This window comes from Seriola dumerili, unplaced genomic scaffold (assembly GCF_002260705.1).
Source record: "Seriola dumerili isolate Sdu_G_001 unplaced genomic scaffold, Sdu_1.0 BDQW01001124.1, whole genome shotgun sequence".
Lineage (NCBI taxonomy): Eukaryota > Metazoa > Chordata > Actinopteri > Carangiformes > Carangidae > Seriola > Seriola dumerili.
The window spans coordinates 2,726,253-2,737,749 of NW_019175379.1; the positions used below are offsets into that span (position 1 = coordinate 2,726,253).

The 11,497-nt window shown below is 37.6% G+C and overlaps 1 protein-coding gene and 1 long non-coding RNA gene across 3 annotated transcripts; one reads left to right on the plus strand and one right to left on the minus strand.

Moving 5' to 3' along the window:
• The first annotated feature begins 2,643 nt into the window (after positions 1–2,643).
• On the plus strand, positions 2,644–4,835 carry LOC111237926. The gene is made up of 4 exons (XR_002665794.1): positions 2,644–2,729; positions 3,123–3,173; positions 4,483–4,554; positions 4,727–4,835. It is a non-coding gene; the product is annotated as an uncharacterized LOC111237926 (long non-coding RNA).
• A 276-nt stretch (positions 4,836–5,111) lies between these two features.
• Positions 5,112–10,018, minus strand: cdv3 (CDV3 homolog). 2 transcript variants are annotated; one of them, XM_022767243.1, is made up of 5 exons: positions 9,608–10,018; positions 8,790–8,863; positions 7,716–7,849; positions 7,348–7,510; positions 5,112–6,962 (listed from the first exon to the last, which is right to left on the minus strand). In XM_022767243.1, the coding sequence occupies exons 1-5, from the start codon at positions 9,791–9,793 to the stop codon at positions 6,836–6,838; spliced, it is 684 nt and encodes a 227-aa protein (XP_022622964.1). In that variant the 5' UTR covers positions 9,794–10,018; the 3' UTR covers positions 5,112–6,835. The 2 variants fall into 2 exon arrangements, with proteins under 2 accessions (XP_022622964.1, XP_022622963.1); XM_022767242.1 differs by having other exon boundaries at positions 8,790–8,866.
• Positions 10,019–11,497: the final 1,479 nt, after the last annotated feature.

An 11,497-nucleotide genomic window follows, 5' to 3' on the forward strand; every position in this document is an offset into this window, starting at 1 on the left:
GACTGAGGTTAAATAATCATTTTCAATTTAAATTACAGGGTTACTCGAAATCAACAACCCCAATGGGAAACGAAGATGGATTTAAAAATGGAACCAACTCAACGGTGGGTAGACTGGTATACTGGTTTCAAAGAGGAGTACTGAGTTTGGCACTGAGCCTGTGGTAGGAGCATTTGGACTGAACATGAGGTGTAGCATTGAACACAGTCATTGATAACTTGGTTTTCAATCAATTTCACTTTCTCCAACTGTGTCCTTTTTACTACAAAATCACTATATTATCTGCTAACCTATTAAATAAAGTTTTTCACTCTCTTTGCAATGGTTTGAATATCACCTGAATTTTACTTTCCAGGCCTCAGATTTAAAATTTCATTTTAGACACAACTTAGTGTGTAAATTCTGTCGGACTGTAACTACTTAAAACTTTGTCATTTTACTACAAAACAGAATATTCTGCTTCTAAATACCTGACTGTACTATGTTTTGGATTTTTGCATCTTCTATGTGTGTGAATAAGGAAGACTAAATTATTTGATGTACTGCATATTAAATATTATGGGACAGATGTTCTTGTTTATTGAAGTATTAAACATTGTTTGCACAACCAGTTTTTGGATTCAAATTTTCTTTTTTAAATAAAAAGACAGTCAAAGAACCAAAAAAAGGTCAAATTCATATATACTAAAAGCTATGGGACTAATATATCAGGCATGTAACTATAACAAGTATGTACAAGTGATGATCTTTGATTCTATATACAAGCCTTTCTGGTTTGCAGGGAGTAAGCATTAAACAAGACTAAAAGTACACTTCATTTTTATTGTTTTTAATCTTCAAGAATCATAGAAATACCTACAGTAAAGGCCTAGAGCATGTATCACACTGCTTCTATTTCTGTGAAGTCCAAAGTCGATGACCATGCAGGAACCAGCAAACACTCACTCTTATGTCATTGGATTATGGTCAATATTTATGTATTTTCTAATTAAAGTGCAATGCTTTTCTATTTCAGGCACCAGTAGAAGAGAAGATAAAAGAACATAATTTGACAGCACAGGTAGGTAGACTTAACTCTCATAAACTAATGATTAACATATGATTGGGTTTTCTGGGCAGGCGGGAGAAATAAAATATAACAGCCAAATGACTTGGACACAAACTCAGAGATTAAGTGTGAACACACCAGAGTGTGAACTTCAGATTCATTTTTCAACATACTTACATCACCATGAAGAGTTACTGATTTCTTCCTCTTCAGTGGAATGGCACCAGAGAGGTGATTGAAAATGATTATGGGTTCCCACCATTACCTGCTGATGAAGAAAACACCCAGGTAAGAAACTGTTCAAAACTCAAGGACAACAAATTACAAGGACAGCACCCTTAAATATTTCTGAATCTCTCATTTGATGTTGCAAGTCAAATGATGTTTAATCTGAAAAACAACTATGAAAACTGAGTGCTAATTGCACTACTAATCTCATTAATGTTCTTCAGTATATGTGTGTGTTTCCAAAGAGGTTGTGGAAAATAACTGCAAATGTTTCATTCTTCAGGGAAATACAAAACAATGAAAGACGACACACGGCAGAGGGCTCAACTCAACAGACACCAACACATTTTAAGTCCTAATGGAGAAGGACCACAGTCAGGATGAGGAACCACCAGGCAATTTAATCGCTCTGCTACTACTTCTTTTAATTAAACATTTCATTAAAGCTAATGTGTGAAAATGTTCTTTCATTTCCTCATTTGTTTGTTTTGGGTCTATTCCCAAGAGATGAGTTCAATTCAAATAATGTATCCCCCATTTGACAAAATTAACATCTGCTCTGACAAAAAGATATCAAAAAAACATCATTGAGCTACTATAAACCACAGTGCCTAGTTGTTTTAGGAAAAACATACATACATGTGTGATCTGTTTTTAAAAGAAAAATGAGCTTGGGGAGCCAGATAGTGTTGAGGTGGACAAACCATGGTTTTGGTCCTTTCAAGGGATTTGCTAACAATTACAAAAGGTATAGAGCAATGTCAGCCTTATCCTTTAAACAAGCAAAGACATTTATAAAAGCGACACCACGTAGCAAGTCTTTAGATGACAAAAGTCCTACAATTCAATCGACTCCATTCCCTCTGAAGTTTAAGATTTGAAAAAAAGTCCAAAATGTCTGACTGGAAACACACTCACTTACCCACTCAATACCCACTTCCACGTTTAAAGACTGATACATGACATCATTTACAAGGATCACTCTCTGTTTGTGTTAGTATCTACTGACAGAAAATCAACAGAAAATCAACAGAAAATTAAGGTAATAATCAAGGTAATAATCTGCAGATGAATCAGTAAGGAAAATAATTATCTGGTGTCAAACCACAGAAAAGCATTTGTTACCAAAAACAATGTATCCAGACTAGAAACCAGCTTTAATTACACTACTTTTGATTGTAGTTATTGGGGTTAATATATTTTAAATGTAATGCCATTTACGACACCAAACTGTAGGCAGACTTTGCTGGAGTAAACAATGTCACATTTGTCAACAAATGTACAAAGTTGGACTTTGATATTAAACTACAACTGAAGATAGAAACAGACTAACAGACTCCACCTACTGACATGAACACTATAAAACAAGCATATGAGCATAAGGGGCTAATTTGTGTTCATGATGAGAGGGCTTACACTGCTCTGCTTGGTGGGACTGATTCTCGCAGCCTCGGTAAGTTCCATGGATTTTCAGAGATTTATTGAAAAGGAAACAACTTTAACTGATTAAAAGTAATTATCAGTGCTATTACTCTGTGGGTTTTATGTGTAATTCTCCGATGTATTACTCTGGCTCTGATCTGTAGAAGAAAGTACTTTCCTTCTAACTTAATGTGTGTTAGTGTTTAGTGTAGTTTTTCTCTCAACAAACAGATAAATTTAGCAACTCTGAAATTTTAAATGAAGAATTTTGATTTGCTGCAAGGTTTGAAATCCAATGTCAATGACATTGCAGAAATAGAATAAACAAGACGGCAAAAGGACATTATGCAAACACCAAGTATTGTGCAACTGCTTTGGGATTATAGTTTGTTTTTAAATCAAGTGCTATGTATTTCAATTTCAGTGGCCTAACGGGGACACAGCGCCGACTAACAAGACTATTCCTGTACGTGAAGTAAGTGGCAGCAGGAGATACTGATTTTATTTGAAAGTAATTTACAAGACAGAACTGGTCCAAAAGATCACTGAGGGGACTGATTGTAACATAAAAAAGTGAAGTAGAAATAAATTTTATTTCTATATTTTAAAGAATCAATAAATAAATCAGCAGAGCCCTACAGCATCAATCATACTACTGCTGTTTCTTTCAAAGGGCTTTATTTTTCTATTATCAGATCAGAAAAGTACTGCTTCTGGATAATGCGTTAAACATAACGTTTTTATTATTTAATAGTTAATTTACAGACTGCTGAGCTCACAAACTGGGCTAGCCTTAGCTGTCATTACGGCTACATATCCCGAGTTGGCAAGTAAATTCACAAGGTCGCAATAGTTACAAGTAATTTACCTGGTTGCACAGGTGAGATGATTGTTGCTACTAGCCGGCCTAGCTAGCATCAAGATAAGCTCCACAACTAGCCTCCCACGAGAGCCAGCTGTTATCTTTTGACCTGTTCTCAAACTCGTTGCCTGTACCATCCTCTTCAGCGTTGTAGCTGTGTTTGTTAATTTGCTTTGCTTATTTTACAATAAGCACGTTTTTGAGCCCGCCAATCCAAGCCTTTCACAACCGGAACAAGCGCTGCATGGATGATTGCTCTGTGTGCACCAGTGCCACCCTGTGGCCGGCGAGAGTAAAAACAGGAGGATGTTGATCTAAGATGGAAGTGGAAATGTAGAGCTGAAACAACTAGTCGATTAGTCGATCAACAGAAAATTAATTGGTAACCATTTTGATAATCAAATAATCTTTTTGCCTAACAATTTCTGGTTCCCGCTTTTTTAAATCTAAAAAATAATTTTCTGTTCTTTGTAATATGCCATAGTAAATTGCATAACTGGACTATTGGTCAGATTTCCTTCAAAGAGGTTACATTGGGATGTGGTACATTATAATGGTATTTTTATAGGCTTACAGGCTTTTCATGTCTTATAAACAAATAATCATTAATGAACGTATTCATCAGTAGCACCCCTTAATGGATATATTTATTTTTTGTAAATTAAATAATACCTTTCAGACCAGTCTTAGAATTCATCCTCTGCCGAGTTCCACATTGATTAGGATGAAGTTGTATCAGATCGTTGACAGCACATTTTCAATTTCGATAATACAAGCTCCATAATGTAAAGAGTGTTAAGTTAGAGATTACATGTTATCATACAGAATGATGACATATTTTGGAAGAATATGTTTCATATTTATCAGATTACTCACAAATTATTACAGTGAGTTCCTGAAATAATTTCTTCTTTCCTTTCAGATGCCTCCTTGGAGTCCTCTTGGAAATTCTGATGGTTTTCCACCTCCATCACCTGATGGAAATGTGATTCAGGTAAGAAGCTATTCAGAACGCACCAAAATAAGCCTCTGATATGATGATGCAAGTAGAAAAAAACATATCTGGAAAAAAATAGAGAGGAAGAGATTGTGTTGTAATTAATAACAACTAATTTATTTAGATTTTACATTATATATTTTAAATGTTGGTCATCCTACCTTTTCAGGAAAAGCAATGATGGACAGACACAGCAGAAGGGCTCAACTGATGGCAGACATGACCATCTATTTACTCTGCTGATGCTACTGCCTCCTTCAAATAAACATTTAAGTCCATTGTGTGAGAAAAGTTTCTTTTATTTGTCAATATGCTTGGTATAGGGTAATTTGAAATATTTTTTTTCCCAAAAGACTTGGAATTCGACTTTGACAAATTGTGGATAAATTAACACCTACTCTGACAAAATGAGACATCACCAGAATAAAGGAAGTGACTATGGGAGAAATAGCAGGTTGACAAGTCTTCAGTTTACAAATAAACACCACATTTTATGGAAAAAGTCACTGTATAGAAATCCAAAAATTTTTTAACTTTAAAGATTCAGACAAGACTTAATTCACAAGGATCACTTTATTTTTTGTGTTAGGCTCTTCTCTTTTCATCACAAATATTATCTATGTCCACCCACAGTGTCCCAGCAGGGATCAACACTCCCTGACATCTTTTATGGAAAGGACAGATACATAGAACATAAATCCAGTTCTTCTTCACCTTTCTAAACATAACTATGCTTGTAGTAAAAACCCATTTGATTTTAACTGGGCGTACCACTGTTTTAAAAGTGGATAGTACTCTGTTGGTTTGGTGACAGTTTGTATTTACAGACCAGCAGTTGCTGTAACTCTCTGGAAATTAAGTTATGCACAAACTACCTGTTCTAAAAGGCTGCAATGAGGGCTGAGACAGTATGATACTCAAGGAGGAAAAGCCTTGTTAAAAAAGGTCGGTCTTAAAACTGGAGGTGAAATGTACCACTTTACGACAATCTGGGCAAACAACCTCAACAAATACGCTTTAAAAGTGGTTTTCTGTCGGCATTGTAACATGTGTGACAACTTCTTTCAAACCACAGTAAAGCATTTGTTACCAAAAGAATGGTTTCGGATTAGGAACAAGCTTTAATTACTCTTTTGCTGATGTCTAAAGATACCAAAATAAAGTGAGGGCAGCAAAGTCAAACATTGGATATGAAAGACAGTTAGTAGTTGTAATCATCAGGCAAACTACAACAGCACTACATTCTTGAACAGAGGGATTTTTTTCCTTTTGTATGTTTTTTTCACAAAGTGGTGAGATCCAGAGGCAGGCAACAGCCCGTGAGACAACAAGCAAAGTTCTCTTTAGATGACAAAGCAGTTTCTCTCTATCAGTAAGGCCACTTAATATAGAAATTCTAAATGAGGACCACAACCTATTACTTCTTGTCCATAGATCTTTGCAGAGTGTCATCATCATCATCATCATCATCATGAAGGAAAAAAACAAAGCTTCAAGTTTTTAAATCAAAGAGCCTGATGGCCAGCTTGTATGTGGGGGGGTTGGTGTTTGCCCCGTTCACCACCACAGCGGAAAAAAGCTCAGTCCACATGGTCACCACCAGCTATGCCGCTGAGGTAGTTTCCCCACTCCCGAAGCCCCAACCGCAACTCAAAAACACACCCGAAAATAACCGTGTGCGATTGGGTTATAGCGATCTTGCAAAAAAATAGATATTTTCACAGAAGTTTGTAAAATCATCTTGCCTAAAGTCTTCTTCGATCCTCTGTGGCTTTATCGAAGCAAGTTGAAGTCCAGAGAGAAGTTGCGCCATACAACTGCTGCTCTGAGTACAATCCACAAAGGACAACTACGTCATCTTTTGTTGCTGCTGCAGTGTTGTACGTTTGGGTGTATTTTTCTAATTCCTTTTCAATTATTCCATCTTTCAACAGCCCCTTCAGATGCAGTCCCTCAGGTTTGCCAACCAAATGTATGTGAAGTGTATTAGTGATCTATTTTAAGGGAGTGTGACTGTATGTGCATGTGCTGCAGTGGTACTACTGTGTATGAATGCATATATATATATATATGTGTGTGTGTGTGTGTGTGTGTGTATGTGTGTGTGTATGTGTGTTGTGTGTGTATACAGGGCTGTGTGTTTGTGTGAGTAACCAGTGTGGTGATGGTGGCAGCGTGAGCTCTGTCAGGACTGCAGTCCACACAGCTGGAGTTCAGCTTCCTTCAAGGGGCTGGGCATGACCGTGCTGGAGGGGCCAGGGGACGGAGGGGAGCGGCTCTACTTATCCCCAAGGATGGCGTACTGGTTGTCAAGTTGCAAGTGCTGCATAGAAGCGCCACCAGTCTCCTCTCTACCACGGTTCCTGTGTTTCACAACTTCAAAGGTCTTCTCCATTTCTCTGTCCCTAAAAGACAGACATGTATACATTTAGTGTTGAAGCAACTGGTGAGTTAATCTTACAGAAAATGAAGTGCCCACAATTATCAACCAATCTTCTAAGTCATCAAGAAACAGTCAAAAGTGTCTGGTTTCACATACTTAAATGTGAGCATTTTATCTGATTGTGAACTGAATATCTTCAGATATAAAACAATATGAAGATTTCACCTTGGACTTCTTGGAGAAATTGAAATTAGCATTTTTCTGACATATTATACACTAAACAATTAATCAAAAAGATTAATTTAATAGACAGATTGACTATGAAAATAAAATGTTTGCATCCAGCAAGACCTCAACCACGCAAACATACATGTTAAACAAAATATTATCACTTGAACTTTACTTACTTGCGTGTCTCCACATGCTTGGCAGTGGCCAGTAGAGAAGGGAACTGTGCGTCGCTGAAGATCTCTGGAGGTCCCTGGGTGTGGCTTCGTCTGTTAGTGGTCAGCCGAGCCCCTGGAGGGCGATATACGCCAGCAGGCTTCGCCTCAGGCACCTCTTCATCCTCTGAAAGCACAGGGGTAACATCAATTAGACAAGGAAACTAGATTTTCTGGATCCTAATTAAAATTAAAAATTATATAACCGTTAATAATCAGAAGTTTAGATACAAGTGTTACAGTTTGAACTTTTAAAAACAGCTATATTTTCCCTTTTTAAAACCGTTGTTAATTCCTGAGACTTTTTGTTGGGCTGAAGTTGGTTTACTCACCCACAGGTGGAGGAGGAGGGGGAGCAGCTCCAGATTTGTTCCAGGGTCCTGACACTTTGTCCCCACTGACCAGAATGATCTCTCCATCCTCACCAACCTCCTCTTTCTCATACTCCTCTTCCTCTTTCTCATCACTGCAAAACAAGTTGAGCAGAGATGAGATGCACTGATGCCTCCAGTCAGAGACAGTGGAAATTTTGAGGTGGCAGACATAACTGACCTTCAGGGTTAATTAACTAAATAGTACGCAGTTTAGCAGCTTATATGTTCTTAATGAGAACTTAAAAGATTTGGTCTGGAGGAGGTAACATTCCTTTCCTTACTGCCTACATCCATTCATCTAGCCTTATAACTAAAAACTAACTAAACATAACCAAGTTTAACTAGAGCAAACACATTTTTATCCTCAATCCAAAGTACCTACAGAGCAAATATCCTTCTGATTTGTCTCCATTTGTGCCCTTCAGTTGCATTCATACCACCTCGATAAATCACTTTGTGTAGTTTAAATGCACCTAAATGGCAGCAATCAACACATTTGCTTTAGAATTTAGGGTTTATGTCCAATTTAGATATTTAGAGGTTGGTTGTTGGTGCCCAACATTTTTGGTAGGACATTGTTATCTAGGCTTGTTTGACAGAGATTTGCTTGTAACATAAGGGTGGTGAAATTTAAGCAGTTTTTGTACATATTTTAAGCTTAGAAGGTAATAAGGAATTGCTGACAGATTGTTTTCAGTCAAATTATGTTTATAAACTGTGAGTGCATGACAATAAGTCCTGCATTGTGAATCAATCTAAATAGTATGGTAGTCTTGTATAGCTTTATAATTAGATTAATTAAACTGCCATAACATCACATCTGAGCTACACTAAAGCAATGTGTGTGTGCAAGAAAGTTTAAAACTCTTAAAAATGTTGTCTATATTGCTGCTTATTTGTTAAAATGTTGAAAATGGGTTATAGGGGCCATGGTCCGTACTGGCCCCCATTTGATGGCACCAAGGTTGAGATGCAAAAGAGAACTTATGCGACCAAGGACTCATGACAGCCAAAAACATATTTCACTCTCACCTTATTTGTAAAGCTTGGAGCCGCAGCCCGCTGTAGTCCACTTCTTTCTGCTCAAACTCTTTCCACTCCTCGTCCTCCTGGGCAGACGGAAACATTAACTCAAAAGAACACTGCAATATATTTACATGATAATCTCATACCAATTTAGGTGGGCAATGCTCTTCTTTGGAAAACATCTGCACTCTGGCCAATTTCTTCTCAAGATATTATTACAGTTTATAACAGGTTGGGTCAATGTTACACACCAGTGTGACAAGCTGTTTAACCTTATGATAGATACAGTAACTTAATTTTGTCACTTATCCATACCTACGTGTGATTTGAAACCTTAAAAGGGTGTTACCCCGGTAAAGAAAAAAAAAATTGTGACAAATGGCGGCTCGGCCTAGCTGGAAAGCCACGATTCAAAATAGGGGTATGACAGCTACCATGCAAACACAAGGCCAGCGTCAGGGTGATAGCTACATTTATGGTCTTAAAATGTGATGTTACGTCATTGACCGACTTTAACAGCTCGCTCACATAAACATAAGGGTGGAAGAAAAGCACAAAAGACGTGCTATGCTGAATTTTGTTACCCGTCAGAAAGTGTGCCAGGGTAAACCATATGCTAGCTAGCAACCGGCGTTGTACCCTCATGTTGAAGCATCTATCCGTAGTTTTCCTTAATTAATTGAGAAATGTTGGCGAGCTGTCAGCAAGAAGGCTAAATGTAAGGACGGGGTAAATTGTGACGGGGATACAAAATTTGATACGACACTGGTGCGTGGAAAAGACGTTGCTGAGGCGAAAAGTTACCGGAGAGTGGCGTTGGTTACCTTCTCAATCTGTGCGTCTTGATTCTCGTTTTTCGCCGATTTTTCCTTCTCCTTCTTGGTCTTTTTCATCACAGCCGACGTGGCGGTGGCGGCGGACTCCTTGCCCTTTCCTTTCTCTTTCTTCTTCTTTTTATCCCGCTTGGCAAAGAAATCGTCCAGGCTCTTCTCCGGTGGTACATCCGCCATTTTCAAAGAGTAATGTTAAGTAGTTAGCTAACCGAGCAATGACAAATGTGAAAATGCACTCTCGCAGGGTGAGGACAGCTGGTCAAACGGGAAGAAGACACGGAGTTACTCCTTATTCTGGCAGTTTAACTTCTTTTTCAGGCTGATAAAAGTGTCCACCCTGGTTCCCTAACCGAATCGTTAGCTATCCTGTCAACCATGCCATGCACGGGCTATTTGACAAATCTGTACCGTTACCCGGAAAGACCTCTACCCTGAACCGGATATAGAATGAGCCTTACACAAAAAATAAAAGTCGCAATATTAGCAGGGTTAAATGAACTTTGTATTTTAATTTAACATCTAAAATTAAATGAAAAACTTAAATTTAACCTTCTGATAACACACCATTTATAAAGGCTAATTTATAAACTGCAATTCATGGTTTTATTAATGGTAAGTAAATAATTTACTTATGCTTTACAGATTGGTAATAAACCATAAATACAAGGCTAGACTACCAACTGGCCAAGGGGCCCCAGAGCCCCAGGTTCTATGGTGCGTCCGCCATCCTCTGTCCTGTGGACCAGGTCTTGAAGAGGGTCTCTGTGTCTAAATCTAGTTTTAAGGCCCACATAGTTCCACTTCATATTGTGCTCATGTGTTTTGAAGTTGTTTTACCAAATGGCCTCCATTTTTTGCATCAAGTAAATAACACACAGAAAATCTAGGGCAAGGTAGTATTATTACCATCATAAGAGAAGTTTAAGTCAGCAATCAGTGATTATTTTTCATTGCCAATACATGTGATAATTATTTTTCTTTGATGATCAGTAATCAGTTGATTGTTATTCACTTGTAGATGTTGAGTTTGCTATATATAAAAAACTGGGAAAAGCAAAAAATACTCAGATTTTAGATGTCGGTACCATTGAATTTTTGGCATTTTGCTGAAAAACTTATTTATAATTTTAATCATTTATCAAAATTGTTCCCAAACACATTCTGTCAATAAACTCATCATTTCAACTGTAGAGTACTGGTTGGTTTCTGAGTGCCTGGAGAAATAGTGAAGCTATAGTGTTGTGGGGGCTCCACAGGGACTGAACAACAAACATTTGCCCCTGGGCCTCCTAGGAGGTTAATCCAGCCATTCATTAGTAATAACAACTTTTGGGTTACCAGGTTGTGGAAAATCCCCTTCCAGCAGGGCACTTTGCTTCCACTTAAAATTATTAACCATCAAGTCTAAAAAAATGTATGACCAGTTGTCGTATGTAAGTTTTGTTTTCTCATTTTTGGTGAGTTGAAATGTCTTGAGCTGTCACATGGATCTCAAAACAAAACTTCCAGGATTTAGTTTTTGAATAGGCCTGTAAGTAAAAGCAATGCTTTGTTTAATTTTAAGGCCAGATTCATGCAATAACATAATAATTTAGTTAGAGAAGAAAAACACCCCTGAGTGGACTGGATACATGTACACAGTCTGTCTAGAAAGGAGGAGGGTAAATCAGGAACTCTAAATCGATAGAGTTTAAAAGACAAACTGAGCTGCTTACACAACTTATTTTGACTGGATATAACCTCCAAAAATGATTTTTAATAGAGGAAACTTTAAACTGCTGTGATTCTAACTCTTTGGAGGCACAAAAAAGACACTGTCAAAACTTGAACTGTCATGTTTTGCGTGATTTCAACTGTAAAAAAAAAAAAAAAACCCCCTCC

Coding starts and splice junctions, on each gene's coding strand:
- cdv3 (XM_022767242.1), bottom strand. CDS start 9,793: ATGGCGGATGTACCACCGGAGAAGAGCCTGGACGATTTCTTTGCCAAG. Junction 8,867..9,607: donor AAGACGCACAGATTGAGAAG/GTAACCAACGCC, acceptor CCGTCTGCCCAG/GAGGACGAGGAGTGGAAAGA. Junction 7,850..8,789: donor CTCCAAGCTTTACAAATAAG/GTGAGAGTGAAA, acceptor CTTGTTTTGCAG/TGATGAGAAAGAGGAAGAGG.